The following is a 23,502-nucleotide window of genomic DNA, read 5'->3' on the forward strand; positions in this document are numbered from 1 at the left end:
TAACCTGTTGACTCAAGGGCAGGATGAGTCCTCGGGCTCCTTCCCAGGCCCACAGCTGGCTGGGCCTCTGGCTGTTTAATCTACCCCCGTGTTTCCTCCCCACGAGCCTACCTGCGTCCCCACCAGGCCAGGAGCTCTGGCCGCCTGGCTGTACTGGGCTCAGGGAATGCCCCAACTTAGAGGCTCCCAGGGGACCCCTTGTCCTGCATCAGCGGGGGGAGAGCCGAGGGCCTGGGAGGAAATGACTCAGGGTGGGACGGAAACTGCTCCACCCAATGTCGTCTCCCTGGTCCGTGGGTTAAATTCCAAGGATCTTACCAGCAAAATTCCCTATTAACTCTGGAGTTGATCACACGGCAGGAAAGGGAGGCGGAGGGCAGGGCCCTGGCTTTCCCTCTCTCAGTTTTAGTTTTTCATCTAGCAGGGGGGAGAAGCAGACCCACCAGTAAATCCTTAGCAAATGCCAGTGAGCAAGGGTCTGCCGCCACCCTGGGAGGGGGAGGGTACTGGTAGCCCATTTTACAGAGAAGGAGAAGCCACTGGCTGAGCCAGGATACAACTAGCCAGGCCCAGTGCCTGGGCCCTGCACGAAGGGGCTGGGAAGAGACCCCAGAGGTCTTCACTACGTCTCCCTCTCTCCTTTCCTCCTTCCTAATCTGAGACCAGGAGACTAAAGGAGAACCAGGACCCCAGGACCTTGGGCTCTCAGCTGGAATGGAGTCCTGGGGTTCTAGCTCCCTGCCCCAGGGTTTGGGGCCTGCTTTATGGGCCTATAAACTGGACAGCTGTTGAGAGTCCTATGCTTAGCATAATACTCTGCTATTGTCAGCTTGAAATTCTTACTATGCTTTTTAAGAAGGGGCTGCAGATTTTCACTTTGCACTGGACCCCCACAGATCACGGGGCCAGTCATGTCAGGGAGTCTGGGTGACCCAGCACGCTTCCCCTCCTGCCTGCAGCCTCTTCTCCAGAGAGGCTGGAGACCTGGCACCTGGCCCACAGCCCTGCCTTTTGTGCCCTGCCTCCCCCCTCCCCAGTGCCAGGCAGACCCAGAAGCCTCTGCAGGCGTGGGAGGAGGGAGGAGGGAGGAGAGCCCCGAGCTGGGAAGTAGAGAGGAGCAGGCTGCTGGCCACACCCCAGCTGCTGGCCTGGCAGGAGCCTGTGCCTGGGCACAGGTACTGGGCAGAGGTAAGGGTGGGATGTAACCCGGCAGGCAGAGGGTTGGGAAGGGGAGATCCTAGGCTCAGAGGGATGCCTCTGGAACAGAGACCTGGCCTCGCTCCGGCTCCTGCTGTGGAATGCTGACAAATTAGTGCCTTCCTCCAGGCCTCAGCTTCCTCATCTGTAAAAGGTATTAAAGGAGTCCCTACTGGGGTGCCTGGCGGGCTCAGTTGGTAGAGCGTGCGGCTCTTGATCTCAGGGTCATGAGTTCAAGCCCCAAGTAGGCATGGAACCTCCTTTAAAAAAAAAGAGGGAAAAAAAGTAGTCCCTCCCCATGGGATTTTATGAATTCAGAGAGATGGCCCCAGGGCTGGCACTTGATAGGTGGGTCCGGTCATTTTCAAAGGGATCTCCCTGGCTAACTGGGTCCCCCTGCCCTTGGCAGGGACAGAGGTGCTACAAGACCTCTCAGCCCCATCAGCTGCCTCCCTGCCCACAGCCTCATCCCCCGTCTCCAAGCACCAGAGATGGTTCTGATAGGATTTGAACTCACCCCCCTCCCAAGGGGTTGCCGCCTCCTCCTGCTCCGTCCCCCCAGGAGATGCTGGCTCAGCCCCTGGGCCCAGTGCACAGAGGAATCTCTGTCCTGGTCCTGCCCCCGGGTGGGATGTTTTTTGCTGGGTTGGCCTAAATAATGTGTCTTTCTGGGGTGGTGACTTGGCAGGAATACTCCATCGGCTACTTTCTCCGGGCCAAGGAGGGTGACCCCTGGCTGCTCCGGTGACTGGTTCTGGGCCTGCTGAAGGCTCTCTGAGGCAGCCCCTTCTCGGCCACTGGAGTTCCAGCAGCTTCTGAGAGGTGAGCTGGGGGCAGGAGCTTCCTCCCACCTCTGAGGGGTGTGGTGGGGCTGGGGCACCATGGTTCATGGCCCCTCTTTGGGGCCCTGTTTTCCTGTCTACAGCCCTGCCCCTTTGTCCCCTTAGCAGGCCTGCTGGGGACTGATCTACTTCATCCTGAGGTCAGAGGGGAGACTAGGTGAGTCTCATAGCCTAGAAGCGCTGGTGTCATTAGGGGTCTGTTCTCAGAAGGAACTTGGGGCCAGGCCAGGAACTCACACTCAAACCTCATCTAGGCAGATGAAGAGAAGATGACAGGTTCTTCTGGACACCGGTGGGCTCCTGTGCCCAGGTCACCGGGCCCACCTGACCACTCCAGCCTGCTATTTAGAACCAGCTGCTTCCTGGTTGCAGACCCGTTGCCCAGGTCACGGGAACACGGGCTTATGGAGAGCTCCTGTGTGCAGGTCTACACCCGCTGGGGACTCCCCACTGGTCTCTCTTCCGGAAGCCCTTCCCTTGGGCTCCTTCTCTAGCTGGAGGGAAAGAGGCTCCAGCTTTCAGGCTTGGGTCCCACACTGGATCTGCCCAGGAGGTAGTGGGGAGACGGGGGCAGGTGTGGACCCATCTATGGGCCTTGGTTTTAGTCCATGTAAATTGAGAGCTTTGGTGGTGGGTGAGGAGGTCCTGATGGGCTCTTCCTAGGGCAAAGATTGCTAAGGGTTCAGAAGGGAGGGTGGTCACACTCAGGACGCCCACTCTGGGACAGGAAGGCCTGACGCAGAGGCCACCTCTGCCTGACCGTGGACAGGCAGCCCTGTGGGGAGGACCCGCTCCGGGCAGGTTTAAAGGGTAGCTCCAGCACTGGCCAGCCATCCATGAAAGTCCTGCTGTGGGCGTGAGGCAGGCCTGGGGCTTCGGGGCAGAACGGCTCATGGTTATTCAGTAGACAAGCGTGGGGGAATCCCAGCCTGGGCATCTGCCCACACCCGAGCCTTACTTTCTCCCTCTGGAGTGTAGCACCCATCTCATAGTTCATTTTAATTCGGGGAGGTCTGTCTGCAAAGTGCTTAGCACAGGAGAAAGCACCCGACACTCCCAGAGCTGCTGTTCTTACCCTGGTGATTACTGACACGGTTGTTCCTGTTCCTGGGGCCCAGGGAAGGGAAGCTGACCCTGAAGCGGAGCCTCCTGGAGTCAGTCTGGGCCCAGAGAAATGGCAGGCCTGAGGGGGGAGCTCCAGGTCCGGATTTGGTCCAGGAGCTGGGCTGTTGCACTCTTGATTTCCGGAGTCCGTGTCATTGGCCTGGGGCAGGAAGCAGAGCTGGGGACAGGACACCCCCGCCTCTCGTACAGCCTCCAACCTGCAGGGTGACTTTGGACAAGGGGCTGCTCTCTGAACCCCCAACATCAGCCTTCCCACTGGACAGCCTTGTTCCCTACCCTGTGGTTTTCTGTCCCCGGGCTGGCAGGGCGAGGTTTGGGGGCTGGAGTGGAGTGGGGCTCAGGAAGCACATAGAGGTGGACAGCAGGGGGGGCAAGAGGCCTTGAATCCACCTTTGGCTCTCCCCACTGAGCCCCCCTGCCCAGTTGGGGGTGCCTCCACAGCCTAGAAGACAAACCTTGGGTCCTCCCCTCCCCACTTTTGTTTTAATGGAACATAAAGTAGTATTAACAAATGACTCCATTGTGAACAGCCTGGAACTTAACAAAGCAAAAAGTGAAGGTAACACCTACCCCTCCTGCCCCGTATCTATTCTCCAGGGAGAATTCCTGCCAGTAGTCCAGTATGGATTCTTCCAGACCTTTTGTGTGCATTTACAATTCTACAGATATAGATGTATTTTTTAGAAATTGTGTTATAGATGCAGTTTATTTTTTTTATAAGTTAAAAACTCAGTTTTTAAGTATAAAAACATCGTGTAGCTACTATCTTAAAATTTCTGTGAAATAGTTAAGCACCCACCCCCAAAACACAAAAAAAACCAAAAGCAGCCCATAATTTTATCATTCCAGAAATGACCACTTTAAAAAAAAAAAAAAAAAGATTTTATTTACTTATTTGTCAGAATGAGAGAGAGAAAGCACAAGCAGGGAGAGTGAGAAGCAGGCTCCCGGATGAGGGACTTCATCCCAGGACTGTGGGTTCATGACCTGAGCTGAAGGCAGACATTTAACCAACTGAGCCACCCAAGCATCCTCGGAAACAATCACTCTTAGCACTTTAATCAGTAATAGGCAGAAGGGGCCATATTTTCATTTGATTTATCTCCTCCTTCTCTTTTATTTTTTGAATACTGTGATACATACAAATGATGTCATCCATCATACTCACAAGTGACAAAACATAATAATATAACGACCCTCTTAAACCCATGTCCCACTGAAAGACCAGAAGGTACTAGAACTGCATGGCTGTGTGTTTCCTCCTCTCCCTTCCCGAGTCCCTGCCTCCCCCACAGAGAGAGCTATGTTCTTGACTTTTGCTGCTTTAAAAGTTTAATCATTTGAATAGGCAAAAAGCTAAACCTCTCCCTGGTTGTGAGGGCTGCCATCTATAGCTCAAACAACATAGCATGTAGTTTTATTTGTCTTCTGGGACTGGTCTTTTTCACCACTCATGTTTCTAAAATCCATGTCATTGTAGCTCGTTCATTTTTCCCTGCTGTGTAATATCCCACCTGGGCATCCAGACAAGGAAACAAATCCATTCTCCTGTTGACAGATATATGGGCTGTTTCCGGTTTTGTGCTATGTCTAGCTCTGCTACTCCCAATTTTGTTGTGCACGTGGCAAGAATTTCTCCAGGACACATATCCAGGAGCGGAAAGCATATTTTTACAATTTCCTTTTCCAGAATGATTAACTTCTTTCACTTGCTTTCTTCGCTTGAACAGCCTGTAAATATCCTGGATATTTCTTCCTGGCAGTGCATAGCGCTTCTGCATCCTTCATTCTAGCTGGGCTGTGCCTTTGTGTGTTTGACCAAGTCCCAGTCAGGGGTACCATCACATAAAACGATGTCACGAATACCCTGATAACTCTAAGAAGTAACATAACATTTTTAATCCTGACGACACCCCATGAGGTTGTTCTTCCTATTTTCCAGAGGCAGAGGAAGGGTAAATGATGTGCAAGCTTCAACAGCTAGCAGAGGGCACAGTAGACTTGAATCCAAGGGAGGACCCCCGAGTTCACCCATGGTGGCTAGTGGATGCAAGGCTCTGGAGGCCCCAGGTAGGGGAGCCCAGGGAGAAACTCGACTGATTCCAAGCACAATGTGCCCCAGGACTTAGTTTCCCCATCCAGGTCCTGGCGGCAATAAAGCGAATAGAAGCGGCTCCGACTCACAGTGAACGGCTCCAGAAGGCTGTTCTGTGTGGGGGGGTAGTGGTGGTGGTGGTGGTGGGGTTATTGCCACTACAGGCTGCCCATCCGAGCAAGGGCGGTGCTAGTGCGGTCCCGGCCCGGGGTCGCCTGCCCCTCACCCCTCCCCGCCAGCACCGCCCCGGGGCGGAGTCACCCGCGGCCCCTCCAGGCTCCGCCCGCTTCCCTGGCCTGGGCCGGAGCGGCGGCGGCGGCGGCGCTAGGACCCGGCGGGCGGGGGCTGCGGCGGGGCCTGGGCGGCCGGAGCAGCGCGGACCCCGGCTCTCGGCTCCCGGCGCCATGTGAGGGGGCTCGGGGGCCGCGGGGGGCCGGGCGCTCCCCGGGGGAGGTGAGCGGGCGCCGTGCGGGGGCGGGTAGCGGGAGGGGAGCGCTGCCTGCGCCCCGGGGCGGGGGCGGGGAGCCCCCAGGGCCGGGGGAAGATGCGGGGCCCCAGATTTCCCCTAGACCCACTCCCGGCAGTCGCGCCTGGAGATCCCGGTCCTCGCGCCCATGGGCTGTCGCAGGGTTCGCGGGGCCCCTGCCGCTGACTCCATCGTTAGAGCTCGGGGACCTGCCGCCGTCCTGCCTCCCTCCTCTTCCCAGCTAGGGCTAGGGCTGTGGACCTCCCGGAGTGCGGGAACTGGGGGAGGTGGTCAGCGCCAAAGGGGGCGTAGAGGGTGAGTCGCACCCCGCCAGTGGACCCACGGGCTCAGCGACCCCCCATGTAGACATTAGGAGCCTCCCTCCCCCTTCTCCCCAGAGCCCTCCTCCCACGAGGCTCGTGGGGGCGTCTCGACCCTGCCGGAGGACTCCCCCACGCCGAGAGAGGCAAAGCCCCCCAAAAGAGAGCAGGGTGTGGCCCCCACCCTTAGCGCAGGGACTCAGCCCTCCTGCTCTGCCAGCCTCGGGGCTGAGGCCACACTCCTGGCCCCGCACTCTGGGCTGCCAACTCCCCAGGCCTCCCCAGCCTGAGCAAGTCTCTTCCCAGCAGGCCTGCTCCCTAGTGCTAGGCCAGGTGCTGAGCACACACTTGGTGGCCTCTGGCCCATTCCAGTCCCGGGAGATCCTGGAGGGAGATCCCGGCAAGCTCAGCCCCAGGCTGCTCCCTGAGAACAAGACTGTAAACAAGGCTCCCCGGAAGACTCTGGGCAGCTCTGCCTCTCTGAACCTCAGTCTCCTTATCTGTGAAATGGGGAGTAAGAGTCCTTCCCTTGCAGCGTTGCCGGGAGGATGGGGTGAGTGGGTGATGCGCAGTGTGGCTCCCTGCACGCCTTCCTCGATATTAGAAGGAAGTAGCTAGGCTAGGTGTCGGAGAAGGGGCAGTGTTTCCCTCGCAAGCTCAAGGTGAGGCAGGCCCCCAACAATGAATAACCACGAGACGAACAGCTACTGACAGGCACTGACCAAGCACTTTCAAGCCCGGTGCTTCCCTTGCCACATCTGCTTGAATCCTTTCAACAACCCTGTAAGTTACCTACTCTTATTATTCCCATTTCAGAGATGAGGAAACTGAGGCTCAGAGAGGTCACATGGCTTGCCCGAGGCCCCTCAGCCAGTAAGTGGTGGAACCGGGATTCGCACTGGCACCTGAGATGCTGTGACCATGGCCTTCTCAGAGCAGGATTGTGACGGGGCTGACCAGAGGGTCGGTGGTCCTGGCTGAGGGCACTGCTCAGGCAAAGGTGGGAAAGTAGGGGTGGGCCTGGGAACTGGAGATCCGTGGTGTTTCTGGAGCGTGGGGCATAAGAAGGAAACGGTAGTGAGAGGAAAGGCTCCGCTCAGAGACAGCTGGACCGTGAGGGCCTGAACGGCCAGAGGGTCAACGCTGATGGGTGCGACCCTGGGATTCTGGACTCCCGTCTTGCGCCATAACGGGCTGTGAGTCCAAAGACAAGCTGCTTTTCTCTTCTAATGAGCCTCAGTTTCCTGATCTGTATCGCGGGCACTGGACCCAGTGAGAGGCCCCGTGAACTCCTTGATGGGCCCTCCAGCCCGGGAGAAATCTGAGACCTGGCCGGGGAGGAGGGGAGCTCCCGCGGGGAAGGGGCGGGGCCGGGCAGTGGGCGGAGTCGGGGATCAACCAATCAGGAGCGGCATTGGGGGGAGCCTCCTTTGGCCTGAGGTTCTATGGCTATTCCTGGTGGCAGTGTAGGAGTAAACAGCGGCCAGGTCAGGGGGCGGAGATAGTGGCGGGAGCTGGGAGGCCCCTGGAGGGGAGGACAGAGCTGGGGAGCCCGGGGCCCTGGTTGTCCCTCTGCACATTGTTCCTCTGTCCTTGAATCTGCTGGAGGTGGCTGGTTGCAAGTACTTACTCCCTTTTGACAGGTGGGGAAATTGAGGTCTGGAGGGGAGCTAGGGCCTGTGAGAATGTCCCCTCGCAGCACCAGCCGCTGAGGGCAGATGGGCAGGAAGGAAGGGCTGTCCTGGGCTGCATCATCACTGGAGCCCCCCACCCCCACCCCTGAGGGTGGGGCTATAATTATAGCCCATTGGTGAGTTGTGCCCTTAACCCCCCAAGATCTCATTGTTAATTAGCGGAATCATTCACTGAACTTCCTGCACCCAATCCCGTGGCTTTGGAGGCACAGGGGGAGAGTGTGACTGAGGATCTGTACCCACCCCACCCTCAGAGAGCTCTTAGCCTAGCCAGGAGGTGACACACAGGAAGTTGCTGGCCTACCCCAGGCTTGGAGGATGAGAGGGCATGAGCAGGGTGCAAGAGGGCAGCTGTTCTAGATAGAAGGGACAGTTTGTGCAAGATCTGGAAGGGTGCCTGTGCAGAGGAGTCTGGGGACCTAGAAGGAATATTGCTTTATTCCAAGGCTGCAGGGACCTCAGTCAGGGTTTGGGATAGGAATGCATGGGGCTCTTGCTGGGTGGGGGACAAGCCCCCAGCAGGGGAGTCAGCTTTAAGGCCTGCCAGCTGTCTAAAAGAGCGAAAGTATGGGGAGGTCCCTGCTCAGGGAGCAGAGTGGGAGAGAACAAGGGGCAAGGAGAGAGGCAGGGCTCTGCCACCACCCGACTCTGTGACCACGGGCAGGTTCCTGCCCTTTCTGGGTCTCAGTACCTTTCTCTGCAAAATGAAGAGCCTTGAAGTCGTGGATGGGTAGGAGGGCTGGTAGGGTGGGGACGGTGTAGCCTTTGACCAGCTGTGCTAGAGGGAGAGCTCCCAAGCTGTAACCTTTCTGTGACTTGCAGGTGTGACCCCACATCCCTGCCCCCTGGGCCACCTGCAGGACGCTGGCCCCTGCCCCTCAGCAGACGCCGGAGAGAGATGAGTAGCAACAAAGTGAGTCCCCCTTCACTTCCTGTCCCCATCTCAGCCTTTTACTTCCTCAGCGAAATGGGCTCCTTTGGACCTGCCTCAAACCCAGGCCACCACCAGTGTCTCTCCCCTACCAAGAAGTGCCTGATGCCTGAGAGGCCATGGCTTGAGCTCTGCTGTGGCCACTGATCTCTGGCTTTGGTCAAGCCCCTGTCTCTCTCCGGACTTGGTCCACCTCTCTCTTCCTAGTTTTGACTGGTCCATCTGTGGTAAAGGATGGGCCGAGAAGGTGACTGTGAAGGGTGGGGGGGAGCAATAGTCAGAGTCAAAGAGGACAGGATGTTGTGAGCAGCACCCTGAGGGTGTCAGAGTGATCCATGCATTCATGTTTTCCTGAGCACCTACTATGTGCCCAGCCCCATGCACCCCTTTCCAGGGATCCACCGCAGAGCCCGAGGGTTGGAGTAGTGTGATGTGGGCATATTGATCTGGGTCTGATTGGGAGAGGGAAAGCACACAGTCATTTGAACAGGGAAAGATTAGGGGAAAGAATTCTCTGCAACAGCCAGGCATCAGAGTAATGAGGACTTGGAATTCTAAGGAATACAGGAAGGAGCAGGCCCCACCTGCAGGGCTGAGGTCTAGGGCACAGCTGTGGCCCACAGGATGGCAGAGAACCCACTGTGGCCCTGGGCCAGTGGAGTTGGCCTAAAGTTGTCATAAAACCACCCCCTGAGTTATAGGGAAGGCTGCCACTCTCCCTCCGAAGAGACACTCGGAGCCCATACAGAACTGCTCCAGGGAGGGAGCCTATGGCCTCTGGTGTTTGAGTGTACAGTCCGAGCTGAGCTCTGGAGAAGCTGTGATCATAGCGGGAGCCGGAGGCACTCTGCTTCCAGCCTGCCTGAAGGCAAGGAAAGGGGGTTGGAGGGGAGCTGCGGAGTGCGTCCAGCTGCTAGCTGCTGGCAGCTCCTGGCCACCGGGCACCGGGGCTGGAGCAAGTGCTGTGGGAGCCCTGCACTGTGGAGGGGCAAGGGCACGGACCATGCGTCAGGCCCCCCAGCCTCAGGAAGCAAACTCCTTTTCTCCTGAACTGCCTCTCCAGTGCCATTTACCAACAAAGCTCAATCTGCAATTAACTGGCAAAGAAACACATGTAAGGGCCCAGGCCCATTTTCGCAGAGCAGGCAAAGAGGGTGAGCTTGGACCTGAGAGGCGATACGTGAACAAGCAGCATGGGGGTCTTAGCACAAGGAGCCAGGACTTCCAGATCTTGCCTGGCCGTGCAGGGCCTGGGCGGATTAGTCCCAGCAGATACTTTGGATATCCCTTTCCTGCCCTTTCGGTGACACAGTGGGCCCTGAGTGCCCATGCACCGCGATTCCTGACCAGATCCATCCCCTCCAGGCTTAATGAAAGATAAATATTACAGGGAATTCCTGTTTGGGGAAGGAAGATCTTGAGCCCTGTCCCTTGAATGCCCCAGCTGTCTCCAAGCATTCTTCCAGCTGCCCCCGGAGGGATCCCTCTGACACATGCAATCCAATCCAGCGAATCCTCCCAGAGAACCCCCTGGGCTTCTGTAATCCGGGAGCTGGGACACGGTGGCCGTGGAGGCTGTCTCGGTCCCAGCCCTCAGAGGTTATGGTCTTACGGGGCGGGGAGAGGGGGGGTGGCAGTTTGAATGCAGCGGGACCGGTGCTGGGATGGGGGCGCTCAGGGGGCTGGAGGGGGTGGTGTCTGAGCTGGTCTGGAAGGATGAGCAGGAGGGAGCCGGGCAAGGCAGGCGGCAAGGACGAGACGGAGGCCTGTATGGCGGCGGGGCGCTCAGTGGCCTCTCCCCTCTCCAGGAGCAGCGCTCAGCAGTGTTCGTGGTTCTCTTCGCCCTCATCACCATCCTCATCCTCTACAGCTCCAACAGTGCCAGTGAGGTCTTCCATTACGGCTCCCTGCGGGGCCGCACCCGCAAGCCCATCAACGTCAGGAAGTGGAGCATCACCGACGCGTATGTCCCGATTCTCGGCAACAAGGTAGCGCGACAGCTCTGGGGGGCTCCCCGAGACCCGGCTGACAGCTGACCCACCCCGCCCCGCGGCCCGCCATCTCTGTTCCCACCTCCTCTACCTCTTCTCTCTGCTATTTCCGTTCTTCCTAAATGAGAGTCAAGGCCCTGGCTTCCAGTTCCTTCAGCCCCCTGTTGGCTGTGTGACCTCGAACAGGTGCCCTTGTCCCCCTCTGGGCCTCCATTTTCTTCAAGGTCCCATTTTTAGCCCTGATACCTTACTGCGTAGTGAGTCAGAATCCCTAAGGAGAGATGTCTCTGGTTTTCCCTGATCTCTCGCTGCTGGGGATTCCACACATGGTTTGGAAGCTGAGCACTGGAGGGCCTGACAATACAGAAACAGTCATAATAATGGCTGTCCGTTGTCCGTTGCCTGCTGTGTGCTGGGTACTGTAATTAGTGGTAATCATCATACCGACCCTGGGAGGTCGGCATCGTTAGCTCCCTTGAAGAGATGGAGAAACCAAGACTCAGAGAGGTAAAGTCATTTGTCCAAAGCCACACAGCCAGGGAGGGGAGGAGCCACAGTATTGCCCCCCACCTCCCAGAGGTGCAGCTCAGTAGAGAACCCAAACATTATTCCCAGGACTTCTGTTTGCCTTGCATAGCCATGAGACTGACGTTGTGTTTTGGGGGTCCACCCTAGAAGCCTCTAAGCCCTAAATGTTTTCTAGGAGGCCAAGGATATAATCGTTGGCCTGGAATATGAACTCCCACCTTCCAGGAGGAGGAGGTCTTCCAATCTGTGCCTGCCTCCCTCTCCTCCCTCACAAATCCTCCTGAATTTCTCAGGATCTGAATACACCCTTACTGGAAAGGGCCCATTAGCAGGTCTTCAGAGACCGATCAGCATCTGTCTCCAGACCCTAAGAACTCTTAAAATAAAAATAATGGAATCTGGAAGAAAGCAGAAGAGCTTGAGAGTGGGCGACACGGGAAAAAGGGAATGAGGCAGCACTGGGCTTATAGACAGGGATGCCAGTAGAGCTCGGGAAAGCTGGAACAGTCAAGATTTGAGGTCCATGGGATCCGCCATCAGATCTCAGAGCAGGGACTCAGGGAGGACTGCCGGAAGGAGGTAGCTCCTGAGCTTGGGCTTAAAGGGTAAACAGGAATTCCATGGCAAGAAATTAGGCCCCAGAGAACATGTGGTTCTGACTGATTCTCCAGTGGGGAAACAAAGGCCCAGAGGGGCTTCCACACCCTGTCGGACTGACAAGGCGGGGCGGTGTTTGTGGGTGGTGCCCTGGGAAGGATGTCCTCTTAGGGGAACTGGACTGGGCTCGGGCTCTGTGGTCAGGTAGACCTGGGTTCCTACCCAGGTACTACCCTTCTCTGCTGTGTGACTTTGGGGACATCCCTGCATGACTGTCCTGTCCTCCTGTTCCTTCACTCTGCCCCAGCCGAGTGGCCTTCTTTTGCCTGTCAACACACTGTGGTCATTCCCACATAAGAGCCTCTGGTCTTGCTGTTTTTCCTGCCTTGTTAACTTTCCTACATGGTTCCTCGTCATCTTCCAAGTCTCAGCTCCGAGGGCCCCCCACTGCCCTGCCCTGCCCTGCCAGATCTTCCTAGAGTAGCCCCCACAATGCCCGAACTGCATTGTCTTTGTAGCATGTTTCACTCACCACTTGCCATTAGTTTTTTACTTGTTCACTGTCTGTCTCTCTGACGATGAGCCTTTTGAAGGCAGAAGGGGGGTCCCTTTTATTCATTGCTCTGTCCCTAATATTTGGCCATTAGCCAGTTGCTGTAATATTTATTGTCAAAGGAACAGCCTTTGACAGTTTCCTTGTCTTTAAAATGGGCAAAATAACGTTACCTGGGTGGCTCGTTCAGTTGGGTGTTTGACTCTCGATTGTGGCTCTGGCCATGATCTTGAGCCCGACATCGGGCTCCATGCTTGGCATCGAGCCTGCTTAAGATTCTTTCTCTCCCTCTGCCCACCCCTCCCCCCATCACAATAAGTAAGTAAAATAAAATGGGCAAATTAATTCCTGCCTCCAAGAGGCCTGGATGTACAGGCATTGAGTGGACATGACAGACAGTGTTGACTTTGCTCGCCCCCTCCCAGACGCTGCCCTCCCGGTGCCACCAGTGTGTGATCGTCACCAGCTCTAGCCACCTGCTGGGAACCAAACTGGGCCCCGAGATTGAGCGAGCCGAGTGCACAATCCGCATGAACGATGCGCCCACCACGGGCTACTCAGCCGACGTAGGCAACAAGACCACCTTCCGCGTGGTCGCCCATTCCAGCGTGTTCCGTGTGCTGCGGAGGCCCCAGGAGTTCGTCAACCGGACCCCCGAAACCGTGTTCATCTTCTGGGGGCCCCCGAACAAGATGCAGAAGCCCCAGGGCAGCCTTGTGCGTGTCATCCAGCGGGCAGGCCTGGTGTTCCCCAACATGGAGGCCTATGCCGTCTCTCCCGGCCGCATGCGCCAGTTTGACGACCTGTTCCGGGGTGAGACGGGCAAGGACAGGTACCAGCCTCCTGCCTGCCCCCTCTGGCCAGCCCCGCGCTCCCCATCGGCATTCTCGGCCTGGAGGGCCTGCTGTTCCCAGCATGCACTGCTCTGAGGGTGTGATCACTTCCTGCCACCCTCTGGTCACGTTTTCCAGGGTAGCAGGAGTTATTTCCAACATACTCTGCACTGTCATGTCTCGCCAGGAGGGCTTCCTCCCAGCATGCATTGCTCCGAGGGAACAGGGCTCCCAGCATGCTCTGCTCTAAGATGGCATATGCCTAGCATCTTTCTAGGAGAGCTCCCAATGGCTCATGGCCGGTATTCACTGAACCGAGCATGTCTTACTTTAGGCATATAGTTGCTCCCAGCATGCTCTATCCTAAGAATACATCTTTGCCAGCATGTCCTTTTCTGGCTGATCTCTCCAAAAAAGCTAGGCCAGTGCTATCCAGTAGAAATATAATGCAAGCCATATATGTCATTTAAATTTCTGTAGTAGCCAAATTAATAAAGTAGAAAGAAACAGGTGAAATTAATCTTAATATATTTTATTTAACCCAATACATCCAGCATATAGATCCTATACTTTGTTTTATCCCTAAATAGTTAAGATTTGAAGGAGCTATTGTAAATTGTATTTAAAATTTTAGGGGGTTCCCAATTACTCATTGCTGATATACAGAAATACGATTGATTTTTGTGTCTTGACTTTGTATCCTATAATCCTGCCAAACTTAGTTACTGGTTCTGGGAGATTTTCCCAGCTTCATTGGGATTTTCTATACATGTAATCATATCATAAGGATATGTAATTCAGAATAATTTTATTTCTTCCTTTCCAGTGGTATGCTTCTTATTTCTTTTTCTTGCCTTATTACGTTGGCTAGGACTTTTGACACAAGGTCAGATGGTATGGAGAGTGGTGAGAATAGACATCCTTGGCCTTGGTTCCAGTCTCAGTGGGAAAACATTTGGTCTTTCATCATTGAATAAGTTGTTAGCTGTAGTTTTTAGCTGTCCTTTATTGAGTTGAAGAAGTTCCCTCCTCTAATTTGCTAAGAGTTTTTATCATTATTGGATATTAAGTTTTATCAAGTGTTTTTCTGTATCAGTTGATATGCTTATTTGGTTTGCTTAAGGCTATAAGTATGGTGGATTATGCCACCATGTATATTTTTGAATATTGATTGATTTTTGAATATTGAATCAGACTTGTATTATTAGAATAAACTTCACTTGGTTGTAGTGTATTATTTTATATAGTGCTGGATATGATATGCTAATATTTTTTTGAGATTTTTGTGTCTGTGTTCACAAGAGATATCAATCTGTGGTTTTCTACTGTCTTTGCCTGGCTTTGGTCTTATGGGTAATGCTGGCCTCAGAAAAATGTGTAGAATTGGTGCTATTTCTTCTTTAAATGTTTGGTAGAATTTGCCAGTGAAACTGTCTAGGCCTGGAGAGTTCTTTTTTGAAGGTTTTGAATGATGAATTCAATTTCTTAATAGTTACACATACTTAGGTTAATCTGTTTCATATTGACTGAGTTTTGGTTTCATCTTGATTTTCAAGGAATTGGCCTATTTCATCTAAGTTGGGAAATTTATGTACATAATTGTTTATGATTTGCTTACCGCTCTTCCATATCTGCAGGGTCTGTGAGGATAGTCTCTGTTTTATTCTTGATATTGGTAATTTATGTCTTTTCTCTCTTTTTCTTTGTCAGTCTCCTGAGAGGTTTATTTTCTATTTAAACTTCCCAAAGGGGGCGCCTGGGTGGCTCAGTCATTAAGCGTCTGCCTTTGGCTCAGGTCATGATCCCAGGGGTCCTGAGACTGAGCCCCACATCGGGCTCCCTGCTTGGCAGGAAGCCTGCTTCTCCCTCTCCCTCGTGCTGCTCCCCCTGCTAGTGTTCCCTCTCTTGCTGTGTCTCTCTCTGTCAAATAAATAAATATAAAAAAAAAAAAAAACCAACAAAAAACTTTACAAAGAACCACCTTCCATTAAATATATCCAAACTATTTTTAGTTAAACATATAGTCAAAAACCACCAGTGATATTTTCTGTGTGTGTGTGTGTGTTTAAGATTTTATTTATCTGGGGCACCTGGGTGGCTCAGTGGGTTAAGCCGTTGCCTTCGGTTCAGGTCATGATCAGGGTCCTGGGATCGAGCCCCACATTGGGCTTTCTGCTCAGCAGGTAGCCTGCTTCCCTTCCTCTCTCTCTGCCTGCCTCTGTGCCTACTTGTGATCTCTCACTGTCAAATAAATAAATAAAATATTAAAAAAAAAAAGATTTTATTTATCTGACAGAGAGATCACAAGTAGGTAGAGAGGCAGGCTCCCCGCTGAGCAGAGAGCCCGATGTGGGACTTGATCCCAGGATCCTAAGATCATGACCTGAGCCGAAGGCAGCAGCTTAACCCACTGAGCCACCCAGGTGCCCCTGCATGTGTGTTTTTAAAGATTTTATTTATTTGACAGAGAGAGATCACAAGTAAGGAGAAGGGCAGGCAGAGAGAGAGGGGTGGAAGCAGGCTCCCTGCTTAGCCTGCTTCCCGAGCCCAATGTGGGCTCGATCCCAGGACCCCGAGATCATGAACTGAGCCAAAGGCAGAGGCTTAACCCACTGAGCTGCCCAGATGCCCCAATTTTCTGTGTTTTTTTCACACTAAAACATCACATGTGTATTTTACACTGATAGCACATTTTAGCCACAAGTCGCGCCCACATGTGGCTCCTGGCTGCTGCAGTGGGCAGCTCAGCTCTAGACCCTTGGCTCCTTCCTATGCCTTGCTCTGAAACTGGGGTCACAGCATGACCTCTGATGAGTCTCCCATTAGGTGTTTGCTCCTAGCGTGGGGACAGCTTCTAGCAAGTTCCTTTAAGCAAGACCATGAGTCTAGTAAGTTCATAGTCACTTGCAACTTGCTCTGCTGTGACTAAATCTCCAGGAGTTGATTCCCAGCATGCGCTGTTCCTCCAGAGGAGCTCTCTCCACACCCCTCATCTCTGCCCAGACAAGCCCTCTGCCAGCGTGTTACATGCTCCCACAGTGGGGCTGGACTGGGGGGAGGTCCCTGAAGTGGGGGCGGGGCCCCTAGGGCGGGGGAGGGAGAGTTCTGGGAAACTCCAGATGGGCTGACCATTCCTTCCCATCCGCATGCCCCCTCTTTGCCGGCAGGGAGAAGTCCCATTCGTGGTTGAGCACCGGCTGGTTCACCATGGTCATAGCGGTGGAGCTGTGTGACCACGTGCATGTCTATGGCATGGTCCCCCCGGACTACTGCAGGTGAGCCCCCCCCCCCACAACAACCAGTCACTGGTTTCAGGCTGGAACCCCGGAGATTTTGGCTGGGGGGGTGTCTTTGAGGGTTTCTGTTTTCTGGCATTCAAACCGCTCTGCAGCGATCTAGGCTTCTACCTTGGGGGCCTCCCCCCAACCCAGCCAGAGTCCAGAGTTTGTATATTAATAATAACTATCATTAATATCATCACATGACAAGTCTGCTGGGTGACAGTGTACTTCGCCAAGTGCTGACCGTGTTCCAAGCCTGGCTCTATTTGTTATGTCGTTTACTTCTCACAGGGACCCTCATAGATAGCTGTCTTATTCTTTCTGTTCCATAGATGAGAAAAACTGAGGAAGGCATTTTGTGAGTAGCCTAAGGTCCCACAAACAGTAAGCACTGGGGCCAGGCTCCAGAGCCTTACTTCTTACCACTACCCCACACTACCACCCTCTTAAGGAAAGGAAAAATCTCGGTCATTAAAAAACAACAACAACAAAACAAAAAAACCCAAAAGAAACAAAAAACAAGAACAAAGTTGGGTGGTCATAAATCGTCCATCCTACATCCATTTTACAGATGGGGAAACTGAGGCCCTGGGAGGGGCAGGGATTTCCCCCAATGAAGTCCTCTAGCAAGTCAGGAGCTGGAAGGGCCGGCCCCGCTGGTGCCTCCTGTGCCCTGACCGCTCCCATCTGTTCTGCCCCAGCCAGCGGCCCCGCCTCCAGCGCATGCCCTACCACTACTATGAGCCCAAGGGGCCGGACGAGTGTGTCACCTACATCCAGAATGAGCACAGCCGCAAGGGCAACCACCACCGCTTCATCACCGAGAAGAGGGTCTTCTCCTCCTGGGCCCAGCTGTACGGGATCACCTTCTCCCATCCCTCCTGGACCTAGGCCACCCCGCCGGTGGATCTCCCACGGGGTGGGGGGGGGAAGGCGGGAGAGACCACTCTCCTCCCAGCCACTCAACCAAGGGCCATCTCGTGGCCAATCAGAGCTGGCCGGAGTATCTTCGGGCCAATCAGGGCCTTGTATCCTCCAGCCAGTGAGGGCGTGGGGGTGTCTCTTGACCAATCAGGGATTTGGATTCGAGCTATGTGGTTAATCAGGGGTGTTGGAGGTGTTTCTTGTCCAGTCAGGGTCTGAGCAGTCAATCAGGGTATTTCTGAAGTTATCTGAGGCTAAGGACATGTGCTTTCCCATGAGGCCTTGGTTCAGAGCCCCAGGATGGACACCGCCCCTCCCCCATCACTCCCTGTTGGCTGGGACAGTGGGGTCCTGTCCTATAGAGCTGGGAACTCTGTGCTGCTCCCTCACTTCCCAGAGCCAGAAAGAGAGGTTGCATGGGAGTGGGAGTTGTGTCTGGAGGCGAGGCCAGGGCATTTGGGAGCTTGTGGGGGGTATCTTGGAGGTAGGAGCCAGCATCTGGGTCTTGGCTCTGCCCTGAGTGGCTTTGGACAAAACTCTTGCCCTCTCTCTGGTCACCCTCCTGCCTGTGTCAGGTTCTGACGTGGAGTCTGAGGCCCTCTTCCCACTTTCCCCACTGACCTCCTTGGGTCTGTCTTCCCTAAGACTGGACCCCTCCAGCCACCACCCCTTGCTGCGGGGCTCAGCTCCTTGGGGGTCTGGAGTCCTCTTCCTCACCTCACCTCCTCCTGGAAACTTAGGGTATTTTTGCATAAACTCCCACAGGGGTTGGGGGTGGGTGGGATCTAATAGGAAAGGAACAAACCTTCAGCTGTGTCCTTAGTTCCTCCACTCAGCTGCCATTAGTTTGGCTCTTAAAGAGCCAGGCTCCCTTTTCTGCCATCCAGCAGTCAGGCTTTCCACCTGTTGGAGTAGCCTTTGGGGTACTCCAAAGAGGGGTAATCCCAGCCAAACTGGGGTTTCACACAGCCCCTTTTTCTGCAGCTGCTGGAGTCATCCAAGGGTCTCCCCTCAGCTGGGCCTGGGAAGGCTCTCAGGGGCCGGGAGCCCCTTTGCCTGGGTTCTGCCCCCTCACTCTACACCAGGCACTTTATTGCTGGACCTCAGTGAGGTGGACTTGCCCCTGCTCTTCCAGAGTCCGGGAGGGAAGACTGGAGGGTTTCCTGGAGGAGGCTGTGGGACAGGAGGGGTCAGGTGGAGGAGGAAGAGGCCAGCAGCAAGCCTTTGCACATTGGGGTGGGGGCTGGGAGCCGGTGAGTACCCCAGACTCGGTTTTGTAATGATTTGTTCAGGAATAAATGCACCTAAGCTCTGGTTCCATTTCCTTTGTCTCTGGGATCGAGCTTGGCTCCCTCTGGCCTGGCTATGGGCTTCCTCAGGACAGTGCCCACGCCCTCCAGCCTGGGAGCTCACGCACAGGATGGTTAGCTTCGCAGCCTGCCAGTGAGTCATGCGTTTTGTAGCTTGGGTGGAGACCTGGGAGCTCCAGAGGTGTGCGGGTTCCTGAACCAAGCCCACCTGGCTGTTCCAGTCCCTCCTCCCACTTCCTGTGTGACCTCAGGCAAGTCACCTCACCTCTTAGAGCCCTGGTTCCCTAACGGGTGAGACAGGTCCAGATACTGCTCTCCTGGTTCTAGGAAGTTCTAGGAAGGGGAGGGGCCCTCTGGCAGCTCCGTCCCAGGCAGGCCCTGGAGGGTGCTAAGGACAGCAGGCCAATGACACAGGGCACTTTGTAGAGGTGACATTCTTCTGAGGCCCAAAGGATGAGGAGGAGGCCTGTACAAGTTGGGGGAAGTGCTTCTGGCAGGGAGACGAGGGAGGGGAGGAAATGCTAACACGGACCCTGAAAGCTTCATGGAACTGGAGGGGGAAGCAGGAGCAGCAAATGAGGGGGAGACCGCCGTTGGGGGTGGGGTGGTCGCGGGGGGTGCTCGGATTTGGCTCCAGAGCCTGGGGGTGCTGAGGGCAGGGAGTGGACATTTCCTGCAGGGCCCAGCGGGAAGGAGGCCGCAGGGCTGCGGCCCTGGGAGGAGCCTGGTGAGTCCTGGACTCGAGAGAGCTGCCGCCACCCTCTAGGCAAAAGGGTTTGTTTACTCAGTGTTGGCAAGAGGAAGGGGGTCTGTGACCCTGGCCGATTACAACCTGTTTAGGCAGATAAGATGCCCTTGGGAGCGGAGGCCTGACAAAGGGCCCTGTGTGAGATGAGGGCGGGCTGCGGGGGACCGTGGGGGAAGAGCTCTCCCTGGGCACAGGGCCAGCTTGGAGGGTGGGCCACAGAGCTGCGAGGTGAGAGGGGCACACTGCGTTTGTCTCTTGCTCAACTATAGGTTCATGCGCTAGGCAGCCCCAAGCCATGCGCTGCCCTGAGTGCAACTGGCAAGGGAGGGACTGTGGGGTGGGGAGAAGGGCCTGAACAAAAGCCTGGAGGGGGGGGGGACCCCACACAAGTCAGCAGTGAGCCCACAGAAGGAGGGAGCAGTGGGAGAGGAGACTGCTTGGGGCCAGACGGGAGAAGGCCCTGAGTATCAGCACAAGATAGGCTAAGTCACAGCCCTTGGCCAGCAGCAGGATGGACAGGAGGCCACGGCTCACCAGGTACAGTAATGGTGGTAATGGTTGGCCTGTCAGAGGGACAGGGACTCTTGCAAAGTCCTTACACGGGGTGGGGGGAGGGCTAAGACCTTGCATAGGAATGGAGAGCCGGCAATATGGCCCACTTCAGTCCCACGTAAAGGCTTCTGGGAATCTGGGTGCAGGCAGAGGTTTCACGGTAGTTTCTCTCCCAGAACACTGTGGCCCTTTGGTCTGCTCATTGGTGGGCATGAAGGGAGGTGCCAAAGGTGGGCATTAAGAGGGGGGTTGGTGGAGCGCCTGGGTGCCTCACTCGGTTACAGGTTACGGTCTGCCTTCGGCTCAGGGCCGAAGGGTCCTGGGATAGAGACCTGCATAGGGCTCTCTGCTCAGCAAGAAGTCTGCTTCTCCCCTCTCTCTCTGCCTGTTACTCCCCCTGCTTGTGCTCTATGTTAAATAAATGAATAAAATCTTAAAAAAAAAAAAGGGGGGGGGTTGGTTGCTGGGGTGGGACAGTTCAATTTAGCACCAGAAGGGAGGAATGGGGAGGAGGCATGGGGTCCTCCACACCACAAACTCTGCCTCAGACAGGACCCAGCAGAGACTGGTCCACTCACTGCCAAAACTAACTTCCTAAAGCAACCTCACTATGTTCCTCTTTCCTCTGGAATCTTTACTGGCTCCCCAGTGCGGCCAGGACCAAACCTACCTCTTCCTTTCCGGTTCGGAGCTCCCCATATCCCTGTGTATCCCTTTCCCAGTCACCTCTCTGAGGCTCCTACCCCTCACCCCTTCCTTGGGTTGGGGGCATCTCCCAGCAGCTGCAGACCTGACCCGTGCTTCCTAAAGTAGCCTCCAGCCGCTTCCTGCAAGGGCTCAACTCCGCACCCACAGGGGGCAGCTGGGCTGTGGGTGGTTCCAGCTGCGAGCCTCAGAGTGACGCTGTCTCCCGGTCAGTCTCTCCCCAGCTGGCTTGTCTTCAAGCCTTGGGATTCTTTCTTTCACCAAAATATATTTTAAATATTTAAAAAACTGGTTTCAGGCACCTGGGTGGCTCAGTCGGTTAAACTTCTGACCTCAGCTCAGGTCATGATCCCAGAGTCCTGGGATCGAGCCCTGCATCAGGCTCTCTGCTCAGTGGGGAGTCTGCTTGTCCCTCTGCAACTCACTTCTCTCTCTCTCGCAAATGAATAAATAAAACCTTTAAAAATGAAAATAAAAATAATAAGGTTTCAGTTCATATGTTTTTAGGGTTTTTTAAGATTAATTTCAGGGGCGTCTGGGTGGCTCAGTGGGTTAGCGCCTCTGTCTTCGGCTCAGATCGTGGTCCTAGGGTCCTGGGATCCAGCCCCGCATCGGGCTCTCTGCTCAGCTGGGAACCTGCTTCCCCCTCTCCTTGTCTGCCTGCCTCTCTGCCTACTTGTGATCTCTGTCTGTCAAATAAATAAATATTAAAAAAAAAAAAAAGATTTATTTGAGCACAAGCAGGGTGAGGGGCAGAGGGAGAGGGAGAAGAAAACTCCCCGCTGTGCTGGGAGCCCAGAGCAAGGCTCCATCCCAGGACCCTGAGCCAAAGGCAGACACCTAACCGACTCAGCCACCTGGGTGTCCCAGGTATTTTTTTTTTCATGTTATAAAGTAACATAAACCATTCAAATGATACAAGATAGAAGGTATCGCGGGTCCTAGTCCCTGTTAATAGTCTAGAGATAATCTTCCCCCTCTCCCTTCTCTCCACTTCTTCCTCCCTCTCTTCCTCCCTGCCTCCTTTTTTTCAGGTTATAACCAGGGGAAAAAACCCTGACACTTTATTTTTTATTTATTTATTTATTTTTTAAAGATTTTATTTATTTATTTGACAGACAGAGATCACAAGTAGGCAGAGAGGCAGGCAGAGAGAGGGGGAAGCAGGCTCCCCAATGAGCAGAGAGCCCGATGCGGGGCTCGATCCCAGGACCCTGAGATCATGACCTGAGCCGAAGGCAGAGGCTTTAACCCCCTGAGCCACCCAGGCGCCCCACCCTGACACTTTAATATCCCAGCATTGGTGGAAAATCCACAGGTCATACACAAATAAAATAAAACAGGTTCTCACAGAAATTTGGATGGCTGGAAAGCTCATTGAACTTCCAAATTGCTCAAATAGAATTATAAAAAAGCAAAATTGTGTTTTTCACAGAGACCTCAACATGGCTGAGACAAGAATGCAGAATAAAATAGATATTTAAAATTGTTTTTATTTTCTATTTGTTAAGGTTTTAAAATTTCTTATTGTGGCAAAAACCACATAAAATTCACTACTTACTCGTTTTTAAGTGTACAGTTTGGGAGTGTTAAGTACACTTACCTTGTTGTAAAACATCTCCAGAACTTTCTCATCTCATGTGTCTGAAAGTTTAAATCTATTAAACAGCAACTCTGAGTTTCCCCTTCCCCACCCAGCTCCTGGTTGCCATTCTTTCTGTTTCTATGAATTTGAGCATTCTAGCATCATACAATATTTACCTTTTTGTGACCGGCTTATTTCACTTAGCCTCATGTCCTCAAGGTACATCTGTGTTAAAATTGTTTTATGTATAAAGTAATAGGTGCTTGTTTTATTTTTAGAAAGAAAGCCAGCCAGCCGGCCTCTGAGTAAGAAGTGAAAGTCCCAGCTCCTTGAAGGGGTCATGTACATACCCCCACCCCCTCTGTTCTGCTTCATTTCATTGTCTTAAAGATAAAATCGGTTTGATTATAAGACAACACGATTTCAGAGATGTTAAAAAAAAAAAAAAAAACAACCCAAACCCATAGGAATAGATTTTATACACACACGCCCCTGAATGTTTAGAATTATTTTCACTGGGCTCTTTGCCTAGTTCTCTTGCTTGGGCAGCCGGCTGCATAGACCTCTGGTTTCCTTTCTCTTATGAACAAAAACTGCAGTCTTACCTCCCCCCAGCCTGGCTGTACGACCATCCCTCCTATCAGTCATGCCCCACTGGCACTGGAGAACCATCTGCACACATTTTGTGCCCATGCAAAATGGGGGTCTGAGAGCTGTAATTCTGGAAGCACAGATTCGGGGAGCAACCCCAATCGTGTCCCGTTGAGGAGTAAAAGCCAGGGGTCTTCATTAGCAAATTGCGGAAGTATTGGGAAGACCACACAAATTGTTTCCCAAACATCGTGATTGGAAGAGAGAATGACAGTTTATGATGTGTCAGGTTTCTAGTACATTATGACAATTACCAGGAAAATATCCAATTTTTATCCAGAATGGGAGTTCAGGGGCACCTGGGGGTCTCAGTGGGAGAAGCGTCTGCCTTTGGCTCAGGTCATGATGCCTGATCCCTGCTTGGCGGGGGCCTGTTTCTCCCTCTCCTGCTTCCCCTGGTTTTGCTTGCTCTCTCTCTGTCAAATAAATAAAATCTGTAGAAAAAAAAAAGAGTGGGGGTACAGCAGCTCTGTGTTCCATCATATGCCCCTGTCCAGTTCAATAGTTGAGAGGTCCCTGTGTCAAAAATTAGATGAAGTTTTTGTTCCCCAACAAGATTTTACAGTCAGAGGTT

The 23,502-nt window shown here is 53.8% G+C and overlaps 1 protein-coding gene across 12 annotated transcripts; it reads left to right on the top strand.

The window, feature by feature from the left end:
- The first annotated feature begins 71 nt into the window (after positions 1–71).
- Positions 72–18,691, top strand: ST6GALNAC6 (ST6 N-acetylgalactosaminide alpha-2,6-sialyltransferase 6). 12 transcript variants are annotated; one of them, XM_059141038.1, is made up of 7 exons: positions 72–2,019; positions 6,862–6,918; positions 8,562–8,652; positions 10,479–10,658; positions 12,765–13,171; positions 16,340–16,447; positions 17,159–18,691. In XM_059141038.1, exons 2-7 carry the CDS (start codon positions 6,893–6,895, stop codon positions 17,553–17,555), a joined length of 1,209 nt encoding a protein of 402 aa, XP_058997021.1. In that variant the 5' UTR covers positions 72–2,019; positions 6,862–6,892; the 3' UTR covers positions 17,556–18,691. The 12 variants fall into 12 exon arrangements, with proteins under 12 accessions (XP_058997021.1, XP_058997025.1, XP_058997019.1 ...); XM_059141036.1 differs by lacking the exon at positions 72–2,019 and adding an exon at positions 5,566–5,712; XM_059141045.1 differs by lacking the exon at positions 72–2,019 and adding an exon at positions 5,566–5,712 and having other exon boundaries at positions 17,155–17,482.
- The last annotated feature ends 4,811 nt before the right edge of the window (positions 18,692–23,502 follow it).

Source organism: Mustela lutreola, chromosome 12 (genome assembly GCF_030435805.1).
Source record: "Mustela lutreola isolate mMusLut2 chromosome 12, mMusLut2.pri, whole genome shotgun sequence".
Classification (NCBI taxonomy): Eukaryota; Metazoa; Chordata; class Mammalia; order Carnivora; family Mustelidae; genus Mustela; species Mustela lutreola.

Bases quoted from the DNA above. Each gene is read 5' to 3' on its own strand.
- ST6GALNAC6 (XM_059141038.1), top strand. From the start codon at position 6,893: ATGGCTTGCCCGAGGCCCCTCAGCCA. The intron at 13,172-16,339 runs GTACCAGCCTCC...CTTTGCCGGCAG, and splicing joins GGTGAGACGGGCAAGGACAG to GGAGAAGTCCCATTCGTGGT. The intron at 16,448-17,158 runs GTGAGCCCCCCC...TGCCCCAGCCAG, and splicing joins GTCCCCCCGGACTACTGCAG to CGGCCCCGCCTCCAGCGCAT.